Raw genomic sequence first — 12,444 nt, forward strand, 5'->3', positions numbered from 1 at the left:
AAAAAAAAAAAAAAAAAGATAAAATAAAGAACTTTTCAGATGTAAGTATTTTATATCTCCAGGCAGAAATGCCAGTAGAAAATTTGTTCATCAGAGGAGGATCCCCACAGCATCAGGACCCACAAAGCAAGAGGAAAATTCAGTGAGGTGGGTAATGAATCACTGAAGTGCCTTCTACCCACAAAGGCAAGCAGTAACCAAAGGCTACAAAACCAAAACTTATGAAAACGGAAATTCCATTCCCACCAAATGCTTTCACCACCTTAGCACAAATAAGCTCCTTATTTCTGAGCAAGATTTTTCCTCTTTTTTTAATTTGCATTTTCTTTCTTACTTTTTTTCTTAGTTCTTTTTCCTTATACCCATAATCCCACTTTTATTCTATTTTTTGTATTCTTATTTTTTTTTAACTTTAACAATTTTAAAAAATTTTTTCAAACATCATATTGCATTACCTTTTGGTTTTTTCTATTATACATGATTTTGTGTACATGTACATGGGTATGTGTGTGGGAGTGTATGTGTGTACTCACTGTGTGAATAAGTTAAAATATATGTGTATATTTTTATAATTTTATCTTTACATTAATTGCTTCCTTCTACACTTGTTTATTATTCAGCCTTGATTTATCTTGGATAGGGTTTAAGTATATGCAGGTTTAAATTAATTAGATCTTACAGTTGTTGATTTGATCATACTTTGGGTCTGGCCTCTTTTTCTTCCCTCTTTTCACTCTTTTCCTACTACCAGTCAATTTTTTTGTTCCTATTTCCTCTCTTTCTTTATCTTATCATTCTTATTTAATCTTTTATTACTTCTTCTTTACAGTCAATATCTGCTCCCTACCTCCTGCCTTTCCTCTGATCACTGTTTTTAAGAAATTTCAAAATTTCTCCCTCCTTCCCACCCTATTTTCTCTTTACTTCAAAAACTGTTGTTGCACTGAACAATAGAATTATATCAGCATATGCAATTCATACCCTGCTCATGTTGAGGTGATTATTAATACAGTGGATGACATAATAGACACTTGATATTGAAGGCTGAATCTAGTTCACAAATTTGTTTTGCTGGTACCAATGTTAATTGTTGACCGCCACCATTCCTATATAGATGGCCATTAATGTTACAGATGTCAAAGTAGATGCTAGATATTTATCTTTATATGTCAATTTTTGTCATTGGTTCTACTCCTAGCTTCCTCCTCCAAGAAGGACTAGAAAGTGACTGAGATACTTCAAGCCTATAAGAGTAGACACCATGCTGCCAAAAAATTCTTACACCCTAGCCAAAGAATAATGAATCTCACCCCACACAAGATCTAACCCCACCTGAGCCTAAGTGTAACTTCAACACATAGAAGTAGGGAGACAAAATCCCCCCAAAATAACAGGTTCCAAGGAGGAACAAACAGAGGGAAACTTCAGGTCCCCCCATGTTGATATCTACACATACATCAAAAAAAAAAACAAGAAATCACCAGGCAACGTGGCACACCCCTGTAATCCCGAAGCCTGGGAAGGCTGCAGCAGGAGGATCACAAATACAGAGCCAGCCTCAGCAACAGTGAAGAGCTAAGCAACTGTTGAGTGCCCCTGAGTTCAATACCCAGTAACCAAAAAATTTTTTTAAAAAAGTTTATGCTCTACCTCAAAGCTTTAGAAAAAGAAAATGAAAATAAAAATCAACAAGATACAAGACAAAAAAAAGTAAGGTTACCATGACACTCTGAATTCAAAGAATCATTAGAAACTATTTTGAAACTTTATACTCCAATAAACTGCAAAATCTAGAAGCCACTGACAAATTTCTAAACACATATGACTTGCCCAAACTGAATTGGGAAGATGTAAAATCTAAACAAACTAATATCAAGTAATGAAATTAAAACACAGTTTAAAGCCTACCAACAAAGAAAAGCCCAGGACCAGAAGGCTTTACGGTGTAGTTCTACCAGACTAAAGAGGAAATAATTCAGTCTTCCTCAAATTGTTCCATGAAATTGAAAGGTAAAGAACACTCCCAAAAGAATTCTATGAAACCAGTATAATCCAGATGCCAAAACTAGACAAAGACTCATCTAGGACAGCAAACTACAGACCAATATCCCTTTATCCTTAATAAAATATTACCAAACCACATTCAAAAACATATTAAGAAGATAATATACCAGGATCAAGTGGGCTACATCCTAGGAATGCAAGGCTGTTTCAACATACACAAATCCATAAATGTAATTCAGCATCTAAATAGAATTGAGAATCATATAATCATCTCAATAGATGCATAAAAGGCCTTTGATCAAAAAAATAGCACCCATTCATGTTAAAAACACTGAAGAAACTAGGGATAAAAGGAACTTACAAAGGCTAGATACAGCAAACCCATAGTCAACATCATACCGAATAGAAAAAGCTGAAAATTGTCCTCTACAATCAGGAACAAGACAAGAATGTCCACTCTCACCACATATATTCAATATAATTCTCAAAAATCTATCATGGACAATCAGGCAAGAGAAGGAAATTAAATTAAAGAAATATAAATTGAAAAAGAAGAAATCAAACTATGTTGATGTCATGACCCTATATCTAAAAGACCCCAAAAATTCTACCAGAAATATTTCTAGAACTGATAAGTAAATTTAGCAAAGTAGCAAGATACAAGATCAACACTCATAAATCAATAGTTTTTCCTATATTCCCACTGTGATTCAGCTGAGAAAGAAATCAGGAAAATAAACCCATTCATAATGCCCTAAAAAAATACTGGGAATTAATCTAACCAAGAAGGTGAAAGATCAATGAAACCTATAGAACACTAAAGAAGACTTAATAAAGAAATTGAAGAAGAACTCAGAAGATTGAAATACCTCCTATGTTCTAGGATAGGCAGAATTAATACAGTCCAAATGGCCATACTACCAAAAGTAATACTCACATTCAATGCAATCCCCATAAAATACCAATGATATTCTTCACAGCACTAAAATAATATTAATAATAATTTCTAAAATTCATTTGGAAGAATAATAAACCCAGAATCCCAAAGCAATTCTGAACAAGAAAAGCGATGCAGAAAGCATCACAATACCTGGCCTCAAATTGTACTACATAGATATAGTAGCAAAAACAGTATGGTATTAGCATCAAAACAGATATTAAGACTAATGGAATAGAATACAATAGAAGACAGAGACAAACTCAAATTTTTACAGCCATCTGATACTTGACAAAAGTATCAAAAATATATGTTGGAGAAAAGACAGCCTCTTTCATAACTGGTGCTAGAAGAACTGGCTATCCATATGTAGAATAATGAATTTAAATCCCTATTTTTCACCCTGCACAAAGCTCAAATCAAAATGGATCAAAGACTTAGACCAGAAATCTTGAAATTGCAAGAAAGAAACATAGGTCAACCCTCCATCATAAAAGTGCAGGCATTGACTTCCCAAACAAGACCCCTAAAGCTCAAGAAATAAAACCAATAACCAATAAATGAGATGCCATCAGATTGAGAAGTTTCTGCACAGCAAAGGAAATGATTAAGAGAGTGAAGAGAGAGCCTATTATGGGATAGGAGATAATTTGCCAGCTACTACTGTAATAGGGAACTAATATCCAGGATAAAGAACTCAAAAACTCAATGCCAAAAAAAAAAAAATAGCTCAAGAACAGTCATTCCCAGCTGAGTTCAGGACAATAGCTCTTCTCTTTGGACGTGGACAGAACAGAAATAACAATAATAATAATAGCAACAACAACAGAATTTACTATGGCCACATTTTTATCTAGAACTTTAAACAAATAGGCAAAAGATCTAAACAGAAGCTTCTCAAAAGAAGAAATACAAATCTTCTTCAAGAAATATATGAAAAAATGTCCTGCATCTCTAATACTTAGAGAAATGCAAATCAAAACTAAGATTCCATTAGAATGACAATTATCAAGAACATGATGGTAATAAATGCTGGAGAGGATGTGGGGGGAAACATACACTTTGACATTTTTGGTGGGACTGTTAATTAGTATAACCATTCTGGGAAGCAGTGTGGAAATTTCTCAAAAATCTAAGATTAGAACCATCATATGATCCAGCTATCCCACACCTCAGTGTTTATTGGAAAGATCTAAAATAAGCATACTGTAAAGATACAGATACTACAATGTTTATAGCAGCGCAATTCACAATAGCCAAATTGTGAAATCAACCCAGTTGTCCATCAACAGATGAACTGATAAAGAAAATGTGTTATATATACACAATGGAGTTTTACTCAGCCATAAAGAATGAAATAATGTCATTTGTCAATAAATGGATACAAATGGAGAAAATCATGCTAAGTTAAATAAGCCAGACTCGGAAAATTAAAGGTTGAATGTTTTGTCTCATATTTGGAAGCTAGACCAAAACAAAGGAAAGAAGCAATGGGGACCAGGATTGGATATTATAAAGATAAAGGAAAGATCAGTGGAGTAGATGTAGGAGAATGAGAGGGAGGAAGGAAGGGAAAGAGGAAGATAAATGGAATAAATTTAACAAAATCATATTACACTCATATATAAATATTTATAGATATTCATACATAAAAATTTCATTTTTATGTGTGTGTAGAAGAAAGGAAGTTTTTAATAGAGGAAGGAGAATAGAGAGGGAGAAGGGGAGGAAAAGGGATAGGCAATGGTGCTTAAAATAAAATTCCTTGTATGTATGATTTTGTCAAAATTACTCCAATTACTATGTATAATTATGATTCAATTTTTTAATGAAAAGAAAAGGAGTTCATCCACAAACTGGAGATCTGAATGGTGCCTCAGAATAAGTGTATAAAAATAAAGAAATTTTAAGATAGCAATCCAAGATTGATATCTGAGGATTGAGGATTTTAGAGAATGAGTAATCCTAATACAGGCAAGATCAACTTATAATGAAGGCATTGAAGACTTCAAGAGGAATGCAGAAGGCAGTCTTTAGAAGTGAATTAAGATATTCAAACTTCAGGGTCTTCTGCGGCAATTCACACAAATCACTGAAAAATATCTATATTTATGTGTTACCAGTGTTTTAAAATTCAATTTTAAAAACTCTACCATAGTTGTCTTACTTGGAACTTGGTTAACTTCTTTCCTGAAACACAGTCAATGACTGAGAGTACCAAAGAAAAACTATGAAAGTATATTCTATGAACCTTGCAAGAGTTTAATAAAAAAACTGGAAATTATTTTCTGATTGGAAATAGAATTGGGAATAAAATCACAACAAAATTATGATTATTAGCATCTTATTGTGAAATTATAATACATTATATGTTTACATAATATACAATATTACATAATAAATAATAAATGATATTAATCTAAAATTATATTGTTATTATAATGTCCCTCCAGTCACATCCCCCTCTCTCTCTAGTACATAAAAATAAAGTGCACATTTTCACTTGAAAGAGCTTCAGTGAAACCACTATCCTCAAGTGAAAGTCAGATTTCTATTAAGATAAAATGGTAAAGAGTTTTAGTTTAAAAAGAGAATGTCTAAAGGAATGTTCATTTGAAAAAAATATATGCTGGAGAATATAGTAGAAGTTTATGGCAAGCTCACATCTGTGGGAGATGAGTCTAGAATATGGAAAAACAGTCACTCCCAGCTGAGTTCAGGACAGAGCTCTTTGGTCATGGACAGAACAAGGACAATAATAATAGTAGCAACAACAACAATGGAATTTACTATGGCCATATTTTATCTGAAACTTTTTTAAAAAATCTCTATGGTAATAAATGGTATCTGAAACCAGAATATTCATTGTTAGAGAACATTCTCTATTTTGTCAATAACTTAAGAAGGAGAAAAAGGATTCCATAGTTTTAGCTTCCTTGTAGAAACTTTTAAGTACTCTTTTTCCTCTAAATAAATAAAGCAAAATATGAGTAAATCCCCAAGGAGGCCCTGATCAGATCTGTTTGGCACCTTCCAAAACTTTGTAATTGGGATTAGGTGGCTCAGAACCAACATTCTTTTATAACAATATTATTAATTAACTTCTTTTGATCCAGAGTCCCAAGAGCTGTTTTCATCTAAATCTCTAGGGCAAATAAGCCCAGAAAAAACATGGTTCATCCAATAGGGGGAAAAAATAATATAAGAAAGGAAGCATACCAGAGAAAAGGAAAGAGGTAAACTCTTTAAAATATCCAAGTCATGTTAATCTGGTGAGACATTTAGAGTACTCAAGAGCATTTAGTAAAAACTTCCATAAAAAGATACTGTAATAACCATGAAAGCAGGATGAGATTCCAAAATAATTTCTGAATTCCCTTCTCTGAGCCATCACTTGGTGAGTACACCTAAGAATTCCACATTAGCCATATCTGGTTGAGTTACTCATATGAAATTCTATGTCCAAAAAACCTAGTTAATTTATTTTTAAATAACTAAAATGATTGAAAATTAACAAAAGGGAAATATGTAGCCTGCCTAAATGGAGAAAAACGCTTGAAGGTTGAGAATAATTAATTTTCTAAAATTTTTAAATGAAAATCATGGAAAATCTACTTGAATTCTATTATGACTAATTTATTTCTATAACTTTTCAGTTCACTTTCTGTAACTATAACATTCTGTACAAAAATAGAATGTAGAATTTATGTTGTGCTAACTCACTGGGATGTTATGGACTAAGAATATCTAAATAGTAGTGATGTTTGAAGGATTGTCATGGCAGAATAGGTTAACATTTTGTCTGCAAGTCCTGTATGTACATAAACATATTTTTGGAAATATGAAAGACATATTCCCACCAGGTACAGTGGCACACGCCTGTAATCCCAGTGTCTCTGGAGGCTGAGACAAGGAGGGTCATGGGTTCAAAGCCAGCCTTAGCAAGAGCAAGGCACTAAGCAACTCAGTGAGATCCTGTCTCTAAATGAAATACAAAATAGAGCTGGGGACGTGGCTCAGTGGTTGAGTGTCCCTGACCTCAGTCCCCAGTAACCCCTCCCCAAAAAAGACATCTTCCCATTTCAGATAGGAACTTTAAACTCAGCCAGTGCTGAGGCAAGATAGTAAATTATGAGTCACTGATGTCATCCAAGCAGCAGCTGGATGGTTGTGTGTGAGGCTGCTGACCAGAAGGATCAATATTGGAGTTAGCTAGATGAGTGATCTAGTATGGTTCATTTCATCTTTGACAGATATTTCTATGGGTTAGAAATAGAAATAGAATTAGCAAAAAAAATTCAAAGTACAATGTTTGGAATCAATTTTGCACATGTAATAAAGTTCAAACCTCTCACTGTGTCTGCATATATAAAGCATGTTAAGAGAATTTTACATTATCTTATGTAATCGGTGAACTGTAAGTATTCTTTTTCATACATAGTTTATTTACTAATATCATATTACTTTTGTTTAAATTTACTTTTCTATATTTTGTCTCTTCAATCTGTCAACATGCTTAATGTATCAGATACTAATCTGGAGGGATTCAGGCCACTTATACATTAAAATATTCCTCAGCTACAAATTAAACTTTTCATCATTTATTGTTACTTATTCAGATAAGAAACAGTGAACTTTAATTGTTCTCCTTTAAGTGCATTTCAATCTTTTCTGAATGGGATTGTATTTTTAACAAGAATCTCTTAGGAATTGTCACACATGCAATTTAATTTAAACCTTATAGAAGCTCATTTGAAAGTCATAATTATCTTCATTTCTCAGATAAAAAAGCTGCAACTCCAAAGTGAAGATTTAATTAAATATAACAGAGATGTGGTAAAAACTGGGATTGAAAACAATTTTTTAAGCTCTCATTAATCTAATCAACACTTAAATCTTAAAATATAAAATTTGTCTTGTGGAACAACTTCATGGAAAAAAAAATAATACAGGATCCACAAAAAACAAATAACAGAATGCCTCATAAAGAAATTTCACCATGATTGCCTGTGCTGTTACATTGACATGTGCATCCATGATTAACAGCATCTGTGCAATGATTTAGAAAATCATTTAAAAGTTTGTTTACTAGAGAATAAAAACAGAATCTTTGAGGTGATCAGGAGTTGAAAAGCAACTGATAACAGGGCCCTAAGTCAATGATTGGACCTTATAAACGTAGAGTCCAGCTTTTTAATTTTTCAGATGAGAAAACTGAAGTTCCAAACTTAAAGACAATTTTTTTAAAAGAACAAAGTACTTTAATTCTATTGCAGCATCAGCTATCAGGGCCTAACTGTGATCTAGAACTATCACCTCAGACAAAGAACCTATAGCAGACCCATAGAGACTTTAGCATAACCAACCACTCTGGCAAGCTAAATTCTAAAGCCAAGTCTTTCTTGGGGTTTTAAGTTGAGACAGAGATAGTGAGGTCAAACATTCTATTCTCAAAAATGATTATCTATAATTTTTTGTGGAACCTGTATTATTAATGAAACAACTGCACAAAGATTTGTGTCAAAGAATATTTATTTGATCACTATACAAGCAAGAAATATAGACCATCTAAATTCCAAACACTAAGCAACAAGCTAAATATATCACACTATATGAGCCCTTAAAAATGATTGTTCGGGCTTCTAGTACTTGACATAGAAAGATGATATATTATAAAATTTTTAAAAAGTAAAACACAGAAAAGAGGAAGAAGGGAGGAGTTAGTTATAAAATGGTATGCCAGTATGACTAATTTGGGATACATTGTTATGTAATTTGACCTTCAAAATAATCTGGAGATAATATGCACCAAAATGTTGTCACTGGAGCCAAGTGATGGCTGCACACCTATAATCCCAGCAGCTCAGGAGGCAGGAGGATTGCAAGTTCAAATTTAGCAAGACTGTAAGCAGTTTAGTAAGACCCTGCCTCAAAACAAAAAATAAAAAAGGGCTGGGGATGTGACTCAGTGGTTAAGTGTCTCTGGGCTCAATCCCTGGTACCAAAAACAAACAAACAAAAAAATTTCTCACTGTTATCTCCAGAAGTTTGATTTCATGCTATAATTTTCTGAACTGAAGGTGTCTTTCTTGTAATAGGACAATACCTTTTAAAATAAAAAAAAATAAACCAGGAAGCCAAATTTTTATCCTGGAGGAGAAGTGGGAAAAGGAAAATGACAATCCCTCAATTGGTAGCAAAGTGGAGAGCAGCTGCTGCTGAGTCATCTATTAAGGAGGAGCTAAGTGAAATGTAGACAAAGAAAGCACCGAGGACAGAGTTACTGTGCATATACTTTTAACCTGAAATGAGGAAATCTGCTAAAAAATAATTTCTTAGATTATAAAGAACAACTGGATGGTCTTAAGGCACAGTTCTAAGATTGCAGCTGATCAAGCAAATCAAGTAAGCTTAATTAGCTCTACTTTACCTTCTTGGGTATAATTTATATCTCTCTGATTTTATCATACTATATAATATCTTCTCAAGTAATCAAGCAGATGCATATAACATGTTTCACAGAGCTTATCTAGAGACAAGATATTCATTATTCCCTTCCGAGGTGACATCTCCAGTGATCAATAGGAACCATAAGCCATTGTTCACTATAAACATCTCTGTACTATTTTCATAGTTCTATATGCACTAGAGAAAGGACATAAAACCTGACTCTGGAGACCATCAAATAGAGCAAACACAAAATGAGTCTTCACCTCTCAAGACAGGTCACAAAAATTGGGGAAAAAATGGATAAGACTTGAAAATATCAAAAAGGAGTCCCCTCTCAGTAACTGTAAATTCTAGAATAACAGAAAAGAGTTCCAGCGAAAATTTGAATCAGAATTTTGATACATTTTTAGCTAGGAATACAAAACTGGAACAGAAGAAAAAAATAGAAATTCCATTTAGTAGGAGACAATTTTATAACTACAAGAAAGTTGAGAGATTTTTTTTTACCATCTTATCCCTTAATTATGTGGGGAAAAATATATTTAAATAGTATTTTGACATTCCTAAGGCCACACAAAAATGATTTTCAGTAAAGGACTATGTGCTATGACTCAGCTCCTAAAATGAAATGTGCTCAATAATATGTTGTGCACAGATGTTTATCAAATTACCTAAGCTGATTCCCTTTTTCTTCTCTTTTCAGGGAACGACCTACCCACCTTAGGACCATGGCTATGGGAAACGGGAGCACAGTGACTGAATTCACCCTGATGGCCTTCCCAGCTCTCCTGGAGATTCGAATACTCCTCTTTGTGGTTCTCTTGCTAACTTACACATTAACAGCAACAGGAAACCTTACCATCATCTCTCTAATATGGACTGATTCTCACCTGCAAACCCCAATGTACTTTTTCCTCAGTAATTTGTCCTTTCTGGATATTTTATACACCACTGTTGTTACCCCAAAGTTGCTAGCCTGCCTCCTAGGAGAAACGAAGACCATATCCTTTGCAGGCTGCATCACCCAAACATATTTCTACTTCTTTCTGGGGACAGTGGAGTTTATCCTCTTGGCTGTCATGTCCTTTGACCGCTATGTGGCCATCTGTAACCCCCTGCGTTACACCCTCATCATGAACAGCAGGACCAGCTTCCTACTGGTTCTGGGATGCTGGGTGGGAGCTTTCTTGTCTGTGATGGCACCAACCATCGTAGTGACAAGGCTACCTTACTGTAGGAAAGAAATTAATCACTTTTTCTGTGACATTGCCCCTCTTCTACAGGTGGCCTGTATAGATACTCGCCTAATTGAGAAGATAAACTTTCTTCTCTCTGCCCTGGTCATCCTGAGCTCCCTTGCATTCACTACTGGGTCCTACAGCTACATCATTTCTACCATCCTGCGAATGCCCTCAGCCCAAGGCCGTCAAAAAGCTTTTTCTACCTGTGCCGCTCACATCACTGTCGTCTCCATTGCTTACGGGAGCAACATCTTTGTGTATGTGAGACCAAATCAAAAATACTCACTGGATTTTGACAAGGTAGCGGCTGTCCTCATCACAGTAGTGACCCCTCTTCTGAACCCTTTTATTTACAGCTTAAGAAATGAGAAGGTAAAGGAAGTGTTGAGAGAGACAATGAACAGAATTGCGTCCTTGACATTAAGGAAAACTTGACATTGTGTTGAATGCATCACATGATATTTCTTATCTTCAACACATTCATTCTGCATGAACATAGTGGTACATTAATATGCCAGAAAACTGAGACTGTGCCAACAGAATAAGCCATAACATACCAAACCAAAAGAAAACTGCTCATGTCTTGGTTGAAGGGAATCAATCCACGTATTGTCTTGTATATTCACAGCTTAAAATCATGGAAGGTACCCAACGAGGGTTCACAGGTCTCCAGTTCTAATCCTGGCTAAGTCCATTTTATTTTCAGGGACTTTGACCATGTCGCAACTTATCCAAGCCTCAATGTCTCCATCTCCTAATGAAATAATATTACTATATCACTCTCTGTAGTAAAGCATGTAATGTTAGAGAATTTTAACTTATTAGGCACTCTTAAATATTTTAGGAAACTTAATTTTAACCTCTATTTGCATTATCAAGTAAATATGTGACAAGTGAAGTTAAAAAAAAGAAGTGATCCATGATGATCTAAGTCTCTGGCTACATTTGGTGAAAGGCAGAGATATTTGATGAGGACAGGAACATAAGAGAGGTAGATTAAAGGTGAGCATATCAAACTGGAGGTTCGTGAAGAATATCCAAGGAAGATAATAAAAAAGACAATTTTAAAATTAATTTAAGCATGGGTGACCAAAGAGAAGAAAAACCAAGACAGTATGATGCCATGAAATAGGATGAAAGACAAGGGGAAAATCAATGGTTCAAGGACCATGTGTTACCACTATAAGTATCTGTTGCATTTAATGGCAACAGAATCTGGACAACTTCAGCAAAAATAAAATCTAATATAATTTTGTGAGAACGGACCAAAATGAAGTAAGTGTACAGATAAAAATAAATGGAGAATATAAGTGTAGACTATTTTGAGAAGACTGTCTGAGAATACATGCAGTATTGCAATATTAAGGAAGCACAGGTTAAACCAAACATCATTTTTCAGTAGGAGATGTGTTTGCTTTGTATAAAAATTGGTTAAAGTTGTCTAGTAGTGGGGCTCAGCTAAAGCTCTAGGAGAGCAGGGAATGACCCATATGATGGCCTCCCTGGGGTAGTCAAAGGTGAAGAAGACACCTAGAGTACTTGTGAAAGGAGTGTTGTTGGCAGAAGTTCATGGTATAGAATGGTAAATTGGAATGGATGCATCCAGAAGTGGAACCATGTCAAGTAACAAGGTACATGTTGTCATAGTTGTCTTCGATAGATGGTCTAAAGAAGGTCCAAAGTGAATCTCGAAAAGACTTTAGACCCAGGCCCGGTGGTGCATACCTTCCCAGCAACTCAAAAAGGCTAAAACAAGAGGATCACAAATTCAAAGCCAGCCTCAGCATCTTAGCAAGACCCTGTCTCAAAATA

The 12,444-nt window shown here is 34.6% G+C and overlaps 1 protein-coding gene across 1 annotated transcript; it reads left to right on the plus strand.

The window, feature by feature from the left end:
* The first annotated feature begins 10,095 nt into the window (after positions 1 to 10,095).
* On the plus strand, positions 10,096 to 11,376 carry LOC107145971 (olfactory receptor 6M1). Its single transcript, XM_015490031.2, has one exon. The coding sequence runs from the start codon at positions 10,120 to 10,122 to the stop codon at positions 11,065 to 11,067; it is 948 nt and encodes a 315-aa protein (XP_015345517.1). The 5' UTR covers positions 10,096 to 10,119; the 3' UTR covers positions 11,068 to 11,376.
* Positions 11,377 to 12,444: the final 1,068 nt, after the last annotated feature.

This window comes from Marmota marmota, unplaced genomic scaffold (assembly GCF_001458135.2).
Source record: "Marmota marmota marmota unplaced genomic scaffold, marMar, whole genome shotgun sequence".
NCBI classification, from domain to species: domain Eukaryota; kingdom Metazoa; phylum Chordata; class Mammalia; order Rodentia; family Sciuridae; genus Marmota; species Marmota marmota.

Coding starts and splice junctions, on each gene's coding strand:
- LOC107145971 (XM_015490031.2), top strand. CDS start 10,120: ATGGCTATGGGAAACGGGAGCACAGTGACTGAATTCACCCTGATGGCC.